The sequence below is a fragment of the Diceros bicornis genome, chromosome 34 (genome assembly GCF_020826845.1).
Source record: "Diceros bicornis minor isolate mBicDic1 chromosome 34, mDicBic1.mat.cur, whole genome shotgun sequence".
NCBI lineage: Eukaryota > Metazoa > Chordata > Mammalia > Perissodactyla > Rhinocerotidae > Diceros > Diceros bicornis.
In genome coordinates, this window is record NC_080773.1 from 36,972,035 (window position 1) to 36,991,410 (window position 19,376).

General features: G+C 44.5%; 1 protein-coding gene across 44 annotated transcripts in view; it reads right to left on the reverse strand.

Moving 5' to 3' along the window:
* Positions 1–2,685: 2,685 nt before the first annotated feature.
* Positions 2,686–19,376, reverse strand: part of LOC131397514 (zinc finger protein 256-like) — a 119,694-nt gene continuing 103,003 nt past the window's right edge. For 27 of the 44 annotated variants that reach the window (XM_058530520.1, XM_058530493.1, XM_058530512.1 and 24 more), the window contains 4 exons: positions 19,256–19,327; positions 16,578–16,812; positions 13,895–14,021; positions 2,686–5,646 (listed from right to left, as the gene is read on the reverse strand). In XM_058530520.1, coding sequence (XP_058386503.1) covers positions 3,245–5,646; positions 13,895–14,021; positions 16,578–16,610 — 2,562 coding nt within the window. In that variant the 5' untranslated portion in view covers positions 16,611–16,812; positions 19,256–19,327 and the 3' untranslated portion in view covers positions 2,686–3,244. Of the gene's footprint in view, positions 5,647–13,894; positions 14,022–16,577; positions 16,813–17,182; positions 17,654–17,973; positions 18,033–19,255; positions 19,328–19,376 lie in introns of those variants that run through there. The other 17 variants (XM_058530490.1, XM_058530489.1, XM_058530524.1 and 14 more) reach the window with 7 other exon arrangements.

Below are 19,376 nucleotides of genomic sequence, written 5' to 3' on the forward strand. Positions count from 1 at the left end.
ATCCACGCCCTTGCGCTGGGGCGAGTCCCTTCAATTGACACGGGAGTCCGATCGTCAGAACCCTGGGCAAGGCGTCCCCTCGACAGGTCAGACTCTCACAAGGCCTCAGTTAACAGCACTTTATATAGCATCAGTAATCTCCAGAGTAAGCATTTGGTGTTCTCATGCACAAATGTTTATCAGTTGTGTACGTGCATTGAGCCCCCTGGCTATTGTCCCAGCCCGGCACAGATGGCCAGTCAGTTCTGGGCTACGACCCCCAAAAAGTCTTGTAATCTTACAAATTGCAACTATCTCTGTGGGAGAAGGGCCAGTTTCCACAACACAGAAAGCAGCTTTACATTTCTTTGTGTGCTGTAGGCTGTAGGTCCATGGAACGGCCAAACATGGCTGTACTCATGCCAAGACATCCATACAGAAAAATGTTGCTCATGCCATTTACCAGAGTATTAACTCCACCATTTGTTGTTTCAGTGTCTTACTTGAAAATCAAAAGGGAAATAGCCATGACTCATATTAAAGAAAATAGGCAAATGGGATGAACAGAAATTGTACAAAAAATAAACTGGTAAATAAAGACATGAAAAATGCTCAAAATCACAAATCCTTTCAGCAATACAATTAAAACGACAGAGATAGCACTACACATTAAAAGGCTGAAATCGAAGAATGACCATATCAAGTACAGGCAGGGATTTGGAGGAAATGGAACTTGCACACACTGCTGGTGGGGAGTGCAAAAGAGAAATCATGTTAGATCATGGGCTGGTAGTTTCTTTAAGAGTTTAACATTCATCTACCCTGCGACTCAGACACTGCACTCTACACTATGACAAAAGATAAAAGAAACAATCATATAAAGAACTGACATAAATGTTTTAAAGGCTTTACTTTCAATAGTCAAAATCTGGAAATAACAGAAAAAGCCCATAACCAGGTGAATGGACAAACTAACAGTGTTATATCCAGGGATAAAAAATTTATTTCTCAGCAAAAGATGAGCTACTCACATATCATTGGTGAATCTCAAATTAGTTATGAAACATAAAGGAAATCAGAAAAAAACAACAGAATAAACAGTTTATGATTCTAATCATAAATTCAAGGAAATGTCAAGGTATCGATTGTAAGGAAACGAAATGAATACTTAGCTGGAGAGGTGGGAAGGGCAAGGAGAGATTATGATAGGACATGAGGTTAATATAGGTTAAGGTCATTCTCAGGACAATGATGATGGTTTCAGAGGTTCATACCTATGTCAAAACTTATCAAATTGTACACTTTAAATACATGCAGTTTAGTACATGTAAATGATACCATAATTCCTTACAAATGAGTTCAAGACAAAAAAAAAGTCTGTATGTCCCACTCTTTTTGGAAAATAACGTTTGCAATCCTGCGTTGCGGTGGTCTAACAGTCAAGATTCAGAGCTCTCACTGCCGGGCTGGATTCATATCCTGTCAGGGAACCCCACAACCCATCTATCGGTTGTCATACTATGGGGGCTGCATGTTGCTGTGATACTGAAAGCTATGCCACTGGTGTTTCAAATACCAGCAGGGCACCCACAGTGGACAGGTTTCAGCAGAGCTTCCAGACACAGACAGACTGGGAAGAAGGACCCGGCTAGCGGCTTCCGAAAAATTTGGCCACAAAAACCCTATGAATAGCAGAGAAGTCCTGTCTGTTATATCATTGAAAAGTGAGAGGATGGGCAAAACCACCAGGCTGGGTTCTGCTCTACTGTACACAGGGTTTCCAGGAGTCACAGTCAACTCGATGGCACTAGCAAGACTATATTGACTCCACCAACTCTCTCCTCATGTCCTCTGTGGGTCAGTCTTCCTTCAGTGGCAGCAAATACAGGAAGCAACAAAGGACACTGCCACCTGCGTCAACAGGAACACTGCCCAGGTCACAAGAGCCACATTGCTCAACTACAAATCCCTTTTCTTTTTTTCCTGCCTGTGCAGGAATGGCCTTGAGATGAACATCACTGACAGGCTACAGAAATCCACAAAACCTGCCAATTATTTTTATTATATTCTCTGACAGTGACTTTGGCTACATAAGATACACATGCCTGGAAGTCCTGAGATTTGTGTACAAACTGATCCTGCAGTCACCATCACAGAACTATTTCTGGATGCACTTTTAGAAGAGGCACATTCTATATAGTTGGCTGCAGTCTCCTCCACTCCCTGTTAAACCAGTGTTTCTCTACCAATTATGGTTTCCCCCGGACCCATAGGTTTTACAACCAGTGACCCTCACCCAGTGAACTGTGGACATCAGGGCACATGGCTCTTTGTAGATCTGGGGAAGATATCCCCTCCAGTGCTGAGGTCCCCTGTGAGACCCCCTGTGAGGAAGGGAAAAAATTCATGCTGCTCTCAGATGCACTTGAGGTTCTCACTCAAGCTCTCTCCTCAGGGTCATCACTGACACTCCTGAAACACACAGCATCCAGGCCTCAAATGAGGACCAGAAAGCCCTGCAGTCTTTCCCAGGAGGCTGTGGGCAACAATAGAAATTCCGTCAAAAGTGGCTATCTTATGCCATCATACTGTCTCTCCTCAGGCAAATTCTGAGACCCCTAAAAAGTTGTTCTCCCCTTCATGCTTGTAGAGCCCCAATTTGTTTCTAAACTACCCCACACAGTAAATAGAACACCTAAGATTAAAGAGGATTTAAACTATAAAACTTTATTATCGTACAAGACAAAGCAACGTGGGGCAGTGCATGGCTTGGAAGCTGGACAAATTCATCTCAAGTATCACATGAGACCACATGTCCTAAAAAAGGGAGTCGTTCTCTGCAAGCTAGCAGCCCAACTCATGATATTCTCTGGGCCAACAGTGATTCAGGCCCATGTCAAAGGTAGTCAAGGTGGAGGGAAAGCTGACCCTGTAAGGGTTCAGGTGACTCCTAACTTGCTCTAATACATGGGAGAACAAAGGTCAGCTTCCCTGAGCACATTGTGACTGACGCACACTGTGTGGGCCTGCCACATGGTAGAGGTGAAATGGCTTTGGCCACAGAAACTAGGAGCGACATGAATCTTGTTTTGATATAGAAAGAGCCATTGATAGGTTAGAAAAGGCAATATATTTACACAAGCTTCCCGCACACCTGAAACTTAGAGGAAATCTCCACATGAGAATCAATTCAGACAGACGGCTCCTCACACAGTCTCCTCTGCTGCCATTCCACTGAAGAGGAAACTGCACATTCCCTGTCCACCTAAGGCCTTTCTCCTGTGTGAACTCTTCGGTGTCGATTGTAAGCTGAACTGCTCATAAAGGACTTCCTACATTCACTGCACTCATAAGGTCTTTCTCCCGTGTGAACCCTCTGATGATAACGGAGGGCGGAACTAGAAGTAAAAGATTTCCGACACTCACTGCATTCATAAGGTCTTTCTCCTGTGTGAACTCTCAGATGATAAGAGAGGCCAGGGCTACGGGTAAAAGATTTCCCACATTCACTGCACACATAAGGCCTTTCTCCTGTGTGAACTCTCTGATGATAACGGAGTTGAGAGCTAAGGTTAAAAGATTTTCCACATTCACTGCACTCATAAGGTCTTTCTCCTGAGTGAACTCTCTGATGATAACCAAGGCCAGAGACAGAGGTAAAAGATTTCCCACATTCACTGCACTCATAAGACCTTTCTCTATTATGAATTTTCTGGTGTATCGAGAGGTAAGATTTTTGGCTGAAGGATTTCCCACATTCATGACACTCATAAGGCCTTTCTCCAGTGTGAGCTCTGTGGTGTTTACTCAATTGTGATCTATCCATAAAGGTTTTCCCACATTCACTGCACTTATAAGGTCCTTCTCCAGTGTGAACTCTGTGATGATAACGGAGGCCCGAGCTAAAGGTAAAAGATTTCCCACATTCCGTGCACACAAAAGGCCTTTCTCCTGTGTGAAGTCTCTGATGACAATGGAGGCCGGAAGTAGATGTAAAAGATTTCCCACATTCACTGCATTTGTAAGGCGTTTTTCCTGCGTGAGCTGTCTGATGATAATAGAGGGTAGAACTACAGGTAAAACATTTCCCACATTCACTGCACTCATAAGACTTTTCTCCTGTGTGAACTCTCTGGTGTTGAATGAGCATCCACTTACTGTTAAAAGATTTTGCACAATCACTACATTTGTAACGCACTTTTCCTGTGTGAAGTCTCTGGTGTAAAATGAGGTTACTTCTTTGGATAAAGGATTTCCCACATTCATTGCACTCATAACATCTTTCTCCAATGTGCACTCTGCGATGATAAAAGAGGCCTGAACTAAAGGTAAAAGACTTCCCACATTCACCGCACATGTAGGGTCTTTCTCCTGTGTGAACTCTCTGATGAATATGGAGGGCAGAGCTGGTGATAAAAGATTTCCCACATTCACGGCACACATAAGGCCTTTCTCCTGTGTGAACTCTCTGATGATACTGGAGGGTGGAGCTAAAGGTAAAACATCTCCCACATTTACTGCACACATAAGGCTTTTCTCCTGTGTGAATTCTCTGGTGTTCAATGAATGTCCACCTATGTTTAAAAGATTTCCCACACTCACTGCACTCAAAAGGCCTTTCTCCAATGTGAACTTGATGATGATAACGAAGGACAGACCTAGAGATAAAAGCTTTCCCACAATCACCACACTCATAAGGCCTATTTCCTGTGTGACATCTCTGATGACAACTGAGGGCAGAGGAAGAGGTAAAAGATTGTGCACAGACACTACATTTATAAGGCCTCGCTCCAACTCTCCTGGTTTGAACGAACACTGTCCTATGGCTAGAAGATTTCGCACAACCATTGCACACATTGCTGTTTTCTCCACTGTGTTCCCTCTGGGGATGAATGAGGACAGATTGTTGGCTTAAGGATTTCCCACATTTGCTGCATTTGCATGGCCTTGTCCCAGTATGAATTCTTCGATGTTGAACAAGGGCTGAGCTTCGCCTGAAAGATTTGCCACATTCTCCACGCACATGAAGCTTTCCTCCAGTGTGGACTCTCTGGTGCACAACAAATGAAGATTTGTACCTGAATGTTCTCCCACATTCCTGGCATACAAAACACTGTCTTCCAGCGTGGACACCCTGGTCCTGAACAAGTGTGCCTTCAGGATCAAAGCCTTTCTTGCATTCTCCCCAGGTGTAATGACTTTTTATGCTTGGTGAAGTGACCCAGAACTGGGTGATTTTGTTTGGCTTCTCCTTGGTATGAGTGGTCTGTTGCTGCTGATGTCCCAAGCTGGCCAGGAAGTCCTTGCCAACCTCCCCCAAGGAAAAAGTCTTCCCTGACACAGGGAATCTGCAGCTCTTCACAAACGAGGCCCTGTCCACACTGCTTCTGAAGGGTTTCTCTCCCGTGTGCTGCTCCTGGTGCTGTTGAAACTTTGCACTGAAATCAAACTGTTTTGCACAAGCCCCACACCTCAACAGTTTCAGGCTGCGTTGTGTTCCCTGCTGCTCAGCCAAGTGGAAAATGTCTCTCAAGACCGGACCACACGTCTCACAGGGGTGGGTCTTCTGGGAAGATGGAGCTGCCTTGGGAGTCCTGGCAGATGAAACTTCTACAGAAACGCTCTGTTCAAAGGGAGCCTCCGCATCCTCTGCTCCACAGCAGCAACCTGAACACAAAGAAACCCTGGTGAAGTACAAGTTGACTACAGGGATGGGGCAACCCCATCACAAGTGTGCATCTGTCTCATCTCACAATGAATCTATGAGATGCTTTGCAAGACAATGGAGTGGAATCCAGGTGAAGGAGCAGCTGGTTGCTCTGCATTGCTGGGCCCATAAGATCACAGACTGCTGGAGACCTCACCAGGGGAAGGACACAAAGACACGGTGTGACATAAGTAAGAGAAGCAGGGTCTACAACGTGTTCTCTGCCCACAGCTTCCTGCAGGACCTTTTCTGCTGCTGACGTGAGTTTCAGTCGAAGTTGAGTCCAAGCCCATGAAAATCCAATCACAAGAAATTAGCTGCTGCTCAAGGTCAATTTAAGGATATGGTCACACCTCACAGCCCAACATGTGAGTGCCAATGCTGGAGAGCACTGCAGAAGGAGTGCTGAGAGAAAGGGGTCAGGTGGGGAGTCCAGAGAGGTGAAGATAATCCCTAGGCTGGAAGTCACAGAGGAAATGACCGATAGCAGGACTGACAACCTGCCAAACTGTCAATATGGAGAAGTGAAGGTACAAACAGGTTCTGGCGACTGGTAATGGCACCAAATCTGGTTGAACAGGACAGGCTCCTGCTATGATGTGATCATGGGCCTGAGGCACACCACCCCCAGCAGCTACTCACCAGAGCCAGGCCGCCTAAGCCCAGTTTGCCATGGCTGTGGTCATGTCCGTCCTGTGACACACAAGATTCCTCCTAAGCTTTAGTAGCACAACTATAGGACATGGAGGATACAAGTCCTAAGGGAATGACAGGAGGTGAATGGCCTGCACTGTCCCAGAACAAACTAGCCCACAACAGACCACAGAAAAGAGATCTAAGTAAGTGATCTCAGCAGGATGGTAGAGGAAACCAGCCTCTGCCACCAACAGGAAACAATTAGACACCTATCTATGAACAAAATTGGCCCCTGGAGTACTCAAGAGCCCAATTAAGATACCAAAGCAACACAGTGGAACATAAAAAGGAAAATAACCACTCAGCAAGGCTTGCAGGGAACATTGACTTAGTGAAGACATCTGAAGACGATCAGGAACTAAGAAGAAGGGCAGGGGCTGTGTGTATCAGCCATAAGGCAAATGCCATCACGGTCACCAACAGCCTGTTCTGCAGAGGACCCCAGCAGCCTTTGCTGCAGACAACCTCCACAGCCCCTGCTAGAGCTGCTGAACCCACAGTGTGCACAGCAGAGGAGGCCAAGTGTGTACAGGTGTGGACCCCAGCTGCCTGACCTGCAGAAACACTGGCAGCCTTCACACTAAGGTAACCAATAGCTATCGCCACGGGACACCTGCCACAGAATAATATGCTGACTGACCCCCCCACAAAAGGAGCTATTCCTCTGTTCCGGGACCAGGACTGCCACCCCTCTCAACATTGCACACATCCCAGACATCAGAGCCACAACTGCCCCAGGGTTGCCCACAATCCATAAACTGATTGCATGGCTGTCACCCAAGCACCTGTACCTCAGACACCAGAGCCACAGCTGCTGTGGGCTGGCCAGCTCCTCAGACCCCAGAGACTCTGTCTCTCTGTGTTCAGCTATGCTCAGGTCACAGGCTCCATCACCACTCAGGGTGTGACTGCATCTTACACAGTGAAGTCAATGCCACTGCAGGCTATTCAGCATCTGGGACCTCATAACTACTACTCCTCCATGTCTGTTTGCACCCTAGAACCCAGATCCCTACCCGCACCACAGGTGCCTGCACATCAGACACCAGTGCCACCACCACCACCATGAAGGCACCCAAGAGCCAGACTTGGCATCCAGAGGGAACCTCTCAGTCAAAATATTTCCTGTGGGAGAAAGAGATCAGGAGGTCGCCATCAGCACTCTCCACTGCTAACGACACCCACAGCCTTAGCTGTTGAGGACCCCTGCAATCTTTGATGATGCTGACCTCAGGTGACAGAGCTGCACAGACACTAGGCCACTGCGCCTTCTTGTAGTAGGAATCACCACAGCCCACCAAGATGGCACACTCACACCCACACGCAGATGAAGAGCTTCCCCACCAAAACCTTTCTGTAAAGTTTGGAAGAACTGACTACTCCATGAAATGTGTAGACATCAACACAAGGCTATCAGAAGTACAAAAATCAAGAAAACATGACACCCCCAAAGGAACACAATAAGCTATCAGTCACTCCAAAGAAATACAGATCTATGAACTATCAGACAAAGAACTCAAAATAATTGCTTTAAGGAAGCTCAGCGAGTTACAAGAAAACAATTCAACAAAAAAGGAAAACGATATGCAAACAAAATGAGATTTTCAACAGAGATACAAAATATAAAAAAGAACCAAACAGAAACAACAGTGCAGAAGACTATAATGAATGAAAAAATGCAAGAGAGAGCATCAATAACCAACCTGATCAGTCAAAAGAATGAATCCGTAACTGAAGGTAGGTCGTCTGAAATCATCCAGTGAAAGAATAAAGACCAAAGAACTAAAGAGTGAAGAAAGCTACATGAATTATGGGACATGATGAAACAAAACAATGTTTGCATTATGGGAGCCTGAGAAGAAGAAAGAGAAGATGGGGCAGAAAGCTTATTGAAAGAAATCATGGATGAAAACTTCTCAAGTCTGGGGTGAGAAGTGGACATCCAGGTATATGATGCTCATAAGTCCCCCCAAAAAGTCAATCCAAAGAGAACTTCACCAAGACACATAACAAAACTCGCTTATGAAAAGTGTAAGAGAAAAGAAACTCATCTTATATAAGGGAACCCTCATAAGGATACGAGCTGTTTTCTTAGTTGAAATACTGCATATCAGGAAAGAGAAGGATGATGTTCTACAAACTGAAAGAAAAAAAACTGCAAACCAAGAATACTTTACCAGCAAAGCTGCCCTTCAGAAACAAAGGAGAGAAAAAGACATTACCAGACAAAGTGAAGCTGAGGGAGTTCATCACCACTTGACCTACCCTATAAGAAATGCTAGAGAGTTCTTCAAGCTGAAATGAAAGTACACTAATTATCAACTCGAAAATACAAAACACACTGGTAATGGTAAGTATACAGTCATATTCATAACACTCTAATAGTGTGTTAAACACTCAACTCTAGTATAAAGAATAAAAGATAAAGAGTAAGCAAAATAGCTATGGCCACAATAATTTGCTGATGGTTGTACAATATAAAAAGAAGTAAACTGTGACATCAAAAACATAAAACGTATGTGGGGGCAGAGTAAACAGTCGAGTTTTTGTATGTGATTGAAGCTGTTATCAGCTTAAATAGAATGCTCTAAAATGTTTTATATAAGCCTCACAGTAACCACAAAGCAAAAACCTATGGTAGATAGAAAAAAGAGAAAGAGCAACGAAAGAAAGCAAACCACCACAGGCAATCACAAAGGAAGACAGCAAGAGAGGAAGAAAGGAACCAAGGAACTACAAAACAGCCAGACAATATTTAACAAAATGGCAATAGTAGGTCCTAAGAAATTTTTCCAATTAAAAAAAAAAACACAGTGGCTAACGGAAAAACAAAAAAAAGATCCGACTATACAATGCCTACAATACAGTAACATCAACTTTCAGTACACACACAGCTGAAAGTGAAGGGTTTGAAAAAGATATTCCATGCAAATCAAAACCAAAGAGCAGAGGTAACTATACTTATATGAGATAAAATAGACTTTAAGTCAAAAGCTATCACGAGAGACAAGGTCATAATATAAAGATAAAGGAGTCAATTCAGCAAGAGGATGTAACAATTGTATGTATATATGCACCACATATCAGAGCATCTAAATTAAGTATTAGGCAAATACAAACAGATCAGAAGGCAGAAAAGACAGCAATGGACTACTCAGAGGGAACTTTGATATCTCCCTTTCAAGGATGGGTGGATATCCAGACAAGATTAATAAGGATATATTTGAACTGAACAACACTTTAGTCCAAAGGGATCTGACATATACAGAACATTCCATCCTACTACAGCAGAAGACACCTTCTTCTCAAGGTCACACAGAATCTGTTCTCTAGGACAGATCATATGTTATATCAAACAAGTCTTAACAAATTTCAGAAGACTGAAATCATATTAAGTACCATTTCCTAACATAATGCATAGAACTAGAAATCAGTAACAGCATGAAAGCTGAAAAATTCACAAATATGTGTACATTAAACAACACACTTGACAAATCAATCAGTCAGAGGAAAAGTCAAAAGGAAAATCAAAAAATATCTTGAGACAAACGAAAATGAACACAAAACATATAGAACGTGCAAAAGCAGTTCTAAGAAGAAACTTTAGAGCGATAAATGGTGGTGTTAAAAGAAAAGAAAGATCTCAAATCACCAACTCAACACTTCAAGGAACCAGACAAAGAACAAACCAAGAACAAAGTCAGCAGGACAAAGAACAAAACAAAGATCACAGAAATAAATTAAAAAAGAAACTATAAAAGCAATAAAAAGATCAACAACACTAAGAGCTAATTTTTGGAAAGATAAGCAAAATAGACAATGTTTAGCTAGACTAACTTAGAATAGTGAGAAAAATCAAATAAATTAACTCAGAAATAAAAGGAGGAATTATAACCACCAGCACAGAAACAAAAAAAGATCATAAGACTACTATGAATTGTTATATGCCAACAAACTACATAACCAAGAAGAAACAAATTTGTAGAAACGTACAACCTACCAACACTGAATCATAAAGAAACAGAAAATCTGAATGGACCAATAACAAGGAAACTAAATCAGTAATCAAAAACCTCCCAACGAAGAAAAGGTCATGAACAGATATATTCACTGATGAACTGTATCAACATTTTAAGAAGGAGTAACATGAATTTTTCTCAAACTCTTCCAAAAATTGAAGACAAAGGAACATTTCCAAACTCATTTTAGGAGGCCAGCATTACCTGGTACCAAAGCCACACAAGGAAATTACAAGAAAAGAAAATTACAGGCCAAAATCCCTGATGACCATAGATGTAAAAAACCTCAATAAAATACTAAGAAACCAAATTCAACAGCCCATGAAAGGAATCACCAACTGTGACCAAGTGGGATAAATCCTTCAGACGCAAGGATGTTCATCACAAGCAAATCAATAAACGTGCTATACCACATTAACAGAATGAAGGCAAAATATCATATGATCATCTCAAGAGATGCAGAAAAAGCATTTGACAAGATTCAGAATCCTTTCATAATAAAACTTCTCAAAAAATCAGGTGTAGAAGGAATGTACCTCAATATCACAAAGGCCACATATATATTATAAGCCCACAGCTACCAGCGTATTCAACAATGAAAAGGTAAAAGCTCTTCCTCTAAGATTAGGAACAAAAGAAGGGTACCCGCCCTCGCCACTGCTATTTAAAATAGTACTGGAAGTCCTAGCCAGAGCAATAAGGGAAGAAAAACAAATGAAAGGTATCTGAATCAGAAAAAAAGAGGTAAAACTGTCTGTATTTGCAGATGACATGACTTTATACCATAACACCTCCACTAAAGAACAGTCAGAACAAATAAATGAACTCAGTAAATTTGCAGAACATAAAATCAATACACAAAAATCAATTGCAACTTTACACTAACAATAGAATATCTCAATAAGAAATTAAGAAATGAATTCCCTTTAAAACAGCATGAAAAACAATAAAATACTTAAGAATAAGTTTAACCATGGAGGCAAAAGACCTGTACACTGAAAAGTATAAGACACTGAAGAAAGAAACAGAAGACACAAATAAATGGAAAGATATTCCATGTTTTTGGATTGGAAGAATTATGATTGTAAAAATACCTCTACTATCCCAAGCAAGCTACAGACTCAATGCAATCTCTACCAAAATTCCAATGGCATTTTTTTTTTTTGGTGAGGAAGATCAGTCCTGAGCTAACATCCATGCCAATCCTCCTTTTTTGCTGAGGAAGACTGGCCCTGAGCTAACATGTATTGCCAATCTTCCTCCTTTTTTTTTCCCTTTTTCTCCCCAAAGCCCCAGTAGATAGTTGTATGTTATAGTTGAACATCCTGCTAGTTGCTGTATGTGGGACGCTGCCTCAGCAACCTGGGCCACCAGTAGTGGAGCACATGCACTTAACCACTAAGCTATGGGGCCAGGCCCCCGAGACCCTACCTTACACCACTCACAAAACTTGACTTGAAATGGATAAAAGACTTAAATGTAACCCATGAAAATGTAAAACTCTTTGAAAAAAACAGAGAAAAAGCTCCTTGACATTGATTTTCGCAACAACTTTTTCGATATGACACCAAAAGCACAGGCAACAGAGGCAAAAATAAACAAGGCAGGCTATGTTATAAACCAATGTTACTGCAATAAACAAAAAATTAAAAAAAATAAAAATAAAAATAAAATAAAATGCATTTCCTATAAAAAAAAAAGCAGGCTCTATCAAACTAAAATGCTTCTGCATAACAAAGGAAGCAATCAACAAAATGAAAAAGGAGAAAATATCTGCAAATGTTGTATCTCATGAGGGGTTAATATCTAAAATATATAAAGTACTCATACAACTCAATAGCAACAGACAAATTTGATTAAAAATGGGCAAAGAGGGGCCGGCCCGGTGGCTTAAGTGCGCGCGCTCTGCTACTGGCGGCCCGGGGTTCAGACCCCGGGCTCGCACCGACACACTGCTTCTCCGGCCCCGCTGAGGCCGCATCCCACATACAGCAACTAGAGGGATGTGCAGCTATGACATACAACTATCTACTGGAGCTCTGGGGGAAAAAATAAATAAATAAAATTATTAAAAAAAAAAAAAAGGCAAAGGACCTGAGTAGACGTTTTATCAAAGAAGATCCACAAATGGCCAGCAAGTATATGAAAAAATGCTCTTCCTCACTAACCATCGGGAAAATACAAATCAAAACCACAGTGAGATATCACCTCCTAGCTGATAAAATGGCTACCATCAAAGAGAGCAGAGATAACAAGCATGGATGAGGGTGTCGATGGAAGGGAGCCCTTGTTCACTGTGGTTGGAATGTAAATAATAAATAAATAAAAATCATAGAAACACAGACTGGAATGCCAGGAGCTGAGGCACGTGGGAAATGGGGAGACGTTGGTCAAAAGGTACAACCATGCAGTTATAAGATTAGTAAGTTCTGAGGATGTAATCTACAGCATGGTGACTACAGTTAATAATACTCTACCGTATACTTGAAATTTACTGAAAGTAGATCTTAAGCATTCTTAACACAAAAATAACATAATAAGGTAACTGTATGAGGTGATGGATGTTTAATTAACTTCATTGTGGCAATTATTTCACACCGTATACATATATCAAATCATCATGTTGTACGTTTTAACATATAGTCGGCCTCCGTATGGAGGATTCCGCATCCGTGAATTCAACCAACTACAGATCAAAAACATTTGAAAAAAGAAAATTTCAGAAAGTTTCAAAAAGCAAACCTTAAATTTGCCAGGCACCGAGCACCACAGTGAATCCACACAACTGAAGTGATGTGTAGGCAACTATTTACACAGCATTTACATTTTACTAGGTATTATCAGTAATCTAGAGACGATTTAAAGTATACAGGAGGCTGTGCAAACATTATATGCAAAGATTATGCCATTTTATAAAATAGACTTGAGCATCCTTAGGTTTTGGTATCCAGGAGGGGGGTCCTGGAACCAACACCCCCACGAATACCACGGGATGAATGCATATAATTTCATATTCAGACAACCCTGAAAAAACAAAAAGAAAACACATCTAAACACTACAAACCATGCAGAAGGGCAGGGAAAAGTAGCCCATGCTTCAGGTAAGCAGTGACCATGACAATGCCTGCACGCCTGGCACAAGCAGGCATGAGGAAATGTCAGGGAAAACAAGGGATCAAAACCTGGGACACAGAAGTGATTGGATCTGGACACAGTGACCCAGAGACGGGGGCAAGCACAGTGGAATCCATTAAGCTCACCGCAATACTACCAACCTGGAATCCTTTCCTAAGAGGGTTCCATACAGCAGGTTATCAGGGCTGCAGAGGAGAGGAGAGGGCAGGGCAAACACCCCAGCCCTAGCAACACAGCAGCGACCCAGAAAACTAGGGAAGCAAGCAGTGTCCATGGTCCACATGAAACGACTGAGAATGGCTGTGGAGGGGGCAATAGAGCCTAGTCCAGATCACTGGTGAGGCTGTGAGAGTCTTACCCAGTGAGGATATGAGTGCAAAGTTCTCCAACATCACATCCAGGTACAGGCATCTTTGAGCCTCATCAAGGAGCCTCCATTCCTTCCGGGAAAAGTACACGGCAACATCGTGAAAGGTCACACTGTCCTGTTATGATCGGGACAGATGAAACCATCAACATTGTCTCTTTGAGATCCCATAATCCATCTCCCTACACTTCTACTCAACACTCATCCTCCTCCAGAGTTTCCCACCTCAGAGGAATTCCAGGCCTAGATGCCACTGATGCCCATCTTATCCTGAGGGTCCCTTTATTCACTGTGTTCGGTCCTGAGAAACATCAGGCAGCGGGAGCACAGAGATGTCATCCAAGCTCTGGTCCTAGCCTGTAGGGTCCCACCCATCCTGTAAATCAATTCCCCTGGAGTCTCCAGATTTGGACTCCAGGACACAGCCAAATGTGGGCCCGTGCTTCACCCTTCAGTCTCCAACACCACGTCCTCTCGATGTGCACATCATTCTGTAGATTGTACCTCTCTCAATTCTTCAGTGCCCACAGTTGTACTCTCACAGCTCTGTATTTAAGGAAATCCCCAAATGCTGCTCTGAAGGCCTCCTCTATCCCTCTGATCCTTGCTTCAATGTTAGCCAATCAGAAGCTCGTGTGAACTACAGATGCCCATGACCTACTTCCACTTCTGTGCTGCACTTGCTGTCTCCTCAGAGACCACAATCCTCCTCTCTCCACTCAACCTTCCTTAAAACTCCAGCCCTGATGGTCTCTGTGCCAGGCACAGTGACTCTCACAAATGACCACATTTGCCCAACACCTCATCCACCATCAACGCTGAACACCCCAGAGCCCAGCGAAGCTCATCACAAAATTCTCGTGAAGCTGTACATTAGTGAAGGAGCAGGAGCCCTGGCCTCAGTGTCATCTTGTCTCAGTTACTCCTCTGCCTCCACAGCCATCTCAGGTCCACTCATCCCACAGAAGCCTTAGTCACCTGCCAGACCATGCTCTCTCCCATATGGTCACCATGACCACTTCTCCCCATCACCTGGGTTTGTGTGCAGCTCTGTACCTCATTAGGTGGACAGCAAGAAAGCCACTCATCATGCATCCTCCTCTTTCTGACCAGCTAATAGCATCGCCAGGACGACCTGCATTCCCCCACCTAAATGGGATGCACAGCTCCTTCCTGGTCCAACAACAGACAACACTTTTCAATGTCTCCATCCTGAACCCCTCCTCATATTTCCAGACCTGTGTCCAGCTGCCCATCTGATGCCTCCACTCACTGTTCTCTGAAATACCTCAGGCTCTTAACAGCGCCAAAAAAACCTTGTGATATTCCCAAGGAAAATTAATCTGTCACTAACTTCCACATCCCAGTTGGAGCTTCCATCCCTTCAGCTGCTAGAACCAGTGACATGCAGTCATCCCTGACTCTTCCCTTCCTCTCTCTCACCTACAACGCTTTTCTAAAAAATAGACAGAGTGTCTAACTTTTTGCTCACCTCTATGGCCACTACTCTGCTCCATCAACATTCATATGGGTTTCAGCAATTGTGTCCTCCTGGGCTCCCTGCCTCCTCCCTTAACCTCAAAGTCTAGTCTCCCTTGTTCAGCCAGATGGAGCCTGTTAAATCTGGGTAAGACCAACTCCTTCCTCTTATCCAAACCTCCCATTACCTCCCAAACAGAGGCCCAACTTCTCAGGCAGCCACATTACAGGCCTTTTGCTTGACTGCCAACTCTTTGTTCTTAACAGAAAAAATAGTGACCTGCTGTCATATCTCCAAGTATTTGCACACACTGGTATCCGTTCCTGGGATAACCTTTCTCACTTGTTTACACAAGCTTTCAGAAATGGGAACACCTCCACGTTACCCTTGGCCTCACTCTGGACTCTGGGCTTATGGGTATCCCCAGTGTCCCTACTCCCCAAAGCCAAAAATACAGCAAAGGAAGAGACTCAATCACCAAAATACCTGACACGTGGTGTCAGGACCACTGAGGAATTGGAACACTCTCTCTTTCCCTGTGTAGGTTTCACAAATGCTTTTTCTATTATCAGATCCTGTGGGAAAAGACAGGCAACCATGGCGGGGTTCCATGTGGACAGGCCTCCCCTGTATCCCCGCCCAGCCCTGGAACTTGGTCACCTCGGGTTCACTTACTAACTAACCTCTGTTTCAGTCCTCAGAGCTGCCTCTTACCAGCTCTGCGACCTTGGACACGGACTCAAACCCCTGTACTTCACTGCCCTCATCACCCCCACTCCAGTCTTTTCTCTCACTGAGCAACGTTTCGAGAACTTTTTAAGCTCTAACACACGCTGCGTCCCTCTTGCATTCACAACCCTCCAAGGCTCCCAAGGCCCTCGGATTGAAGTACCAGCCCTTCAGCCTCCAGTCCAGATGAGACACCTTCTCACATTCTGTTCACTCCACACAGAACAGGGACACCAGGTCCCCGACTCTTCCCGCTCAGTCGCCCTCCACGCCTCTTCCCCGCGGGCCCTCCCCTGGGACCCTCTCCCACACCCGTCACCCCGGCTCTCAGAAACAGGCCCCACGAGCCCCTCCCCGTCCCGGACACCGGGGCCTGGGCTGCAGGCCCGTGAGCGGCGCCCGCACTCGGGGCTCTAGGGCTGGGCTGGGCTGAGGGCGGGGAGGGCGCGGAGCACGAGCACTGACCTGAGCCGGCTTCCTCCGCGCGGCCGCCGCCATAGGACTCGGGGCGGAGCGGGGCCGGGAGCGGCGGGAAAGGAGGGGACCCGGGCACGGCGGTCCCTGTCCTGGCCCTGGCGCGGGTCCCACGGGCGGCGTCGCCGAGCCTCAGACCAGCCCTGCACCAAGGGGACAGCGCCACCTCCCGCGCCTCCGCGGTCCTGTCACCTCAGCCCCGACCCAGCGCTCCGGTGCTCCCCACCTGTGGGAACACGGGAGCAGAAAGCGACACCTAGAAAGCGGAGGCCGGAAGTCCCGCCCTGACTGCACCACCTCCCGCAGAAACGCCTTCTCTCTTACTTCATTGGCTGCCGGATGCTGCCAGAGGTCGCACAGCCTTCTGGGTAGTGCATCTTCCATAACCCACAGCGATCCACACAAAACGCTAGGTGTCGAAAGCCCAGGAAAAAGGGGAAGCCACACTGCGAGGGGCGCTGGGAAATGGCAGCTCTATTCCAAAGGCTGAGGAGGGCCTCTGCTTCTTAAAGGGGCCGTACTCAGATGTTTGAGGACTGTCTGCAACTTACTGCCCAAGGGTTTGGTGACATTTTTTCAGACTCTGTGAAACTCACCATGTTCCCAGAGTCTACAAATATCCTTCAAGATGTCGTCCAACCCGTCAATCCAAATGTACATACCAGGGCATACATTTAGACACATAACGGAGCCACTGGAAACTACAGCTGATAAACAGTATCGTACTGTCATTCTGAGTAGCTCTGATCAAGACAAAAGAAATACTCTGGATAGTGGGATAGTGTCATGACAAGGAAGACATAGGATGGATGTTGGGCCCCCTTGATGCAGGAGTACACAGACGTATGTCTTGACAGTGATTCTCACAGAAAACTTGTCTCCTGCCTGTGAAACTGAGGGTGAAGGGGTTAAAATTTCCCTGGATTAGGGTGAAACCATGCCTTGTACCCACAAGGTTGATGTGGGAACCAAAATAACCAGTTTCTCTGAGCTTGCCTGGCAGAACAGCAAGAACAGCAGGAGAACAGCTCATCAGAGAGCAGCTTGCTGACAGGCCCCGCCTGACTAAGCATGCCTGACTAAGCATCTCACAGAAGCACTGGGCGCTACAATGACAGTTGCAAACTTGAGCCACATGCTCCCCCTCTCCTACCTAAAACACCAAATAATAAACCTTGCTTGGAGCTCTTCCAGGAGTTTGAGATTACAGCATTAGCTGCCCGTTCTCCTTGCTCAGCGCTTTGTAATAAAACTCCCACTTTCTTCCACTACACCTGGTGTCAGAGATTACCTTGTTGTGTGACAGGTGAGTGAACTCACTTCAGGTTTGCTAACACCTGTATAGTTAAGTATTGTGTCTAGTTCATGCAGCAACACTTTTACCTACTTAATGTGTCTTACTCCATATTGTACCATATTCAATTCCTTTTGGCATCTGACATCCATCTCAAAAAGAGATCAACAAAATAAATGCTATTTTGGTATGGGACAGTGGCTGCAGTATTTTTGCAATCTTCCATCATTATTTATCCCCTCATACTTGCTCTTGTTTCATCTACCCCCATGCACATTAGTATATTATTTCACTTATAATCCCAGACATCATGTATTTTAATGCATAATCTCTTCAGAACGTGCTTCTAAAATCTAAGAGTTCTCTCATAAACCCAATAATTTTCCCACTCAACATCTTAAGATTTAAAATTATGATAAATGTGTTATCAGAGCTGAATTTTCTCAGTTGTAGTACCTGTTCTTTAGGGCAGATTGATTGCAATCTGGATACAAACTATATCTTTAGGCAATTTTAAGTGTGTCTTATTTCTCTATATGTACCCACCTGCATGGGTAGACTAGAGCCAAGTAGGTGGGAGGCACTGCAGCCTGCAGACAGTGAGGGGCCCACTGCTTCTGCCAGTCAGTGGGAGTTTGTTGTGACCTTCCTGGGGACCTAGGTGGCTATGGAGCCCTGTGGCCTGCGGTCCCTCTGTGCTTCTGATCCAACCCACTCTTCACTGCTGCTGGGGGAGGAGTGGTTGGCATCATGTACGAGTCAGGCTCTGAGATCTAACTGCTGAGGCTTATCACCTCGGTTTGTCCCCAGCAGCCTTCTGACCCTGGAAGAGTTGTATGATCTCTTTGTACCTCGAGATGTGAGTTAGCCTAAGTTAAACACAGCTGATTTCGCAAATGTACACTATCTCAGTGGCTTAGCACAGGATGAGTTTTCTTCTCACTCATAGTCATGTCCGTGTGTGGCAGCAGGAAGCTCTGCACCACACAGTGATTCAGGGACTAAGATGCCTTCTATTGTCAACATGTGGCTTTAAGGCCTCCCTGGCATCACAGAGCTGACCAACAGGAAACCAGAGGGAAGTGGAGGAGTCTCACCACTTCCACACAGGTGACTTCCAGTCCCATTCTCTTGACAAGAATTAGTCATTTGGTCACCCCTGTAGGAAATGAGGTTGAGCTGTGTGCCCACGAGAAGAGCAAATTATTGTATTCATAAACATCTTCCCCACTGGGGCTTTCTGCAAAGGTGACGGTCACTGTCAGAAATGTTCTACCTGCTTTCCCTACGCCCACCAACTGCAGTATATATTCCCAGTCCTTGTGAAACTTGGAGCATTTAAGATACTACTCTATAATTTTTACTCTATACTAACCTTTGGGATAAATCATCTTTATAAATATCCTCCCGTGTTGATATTCATGGATTTTCCATCTTGAACTCCAACCTGAAATATAGCAATAAAGCAAATCACTGGCTTTTCCACTGTATTTCTT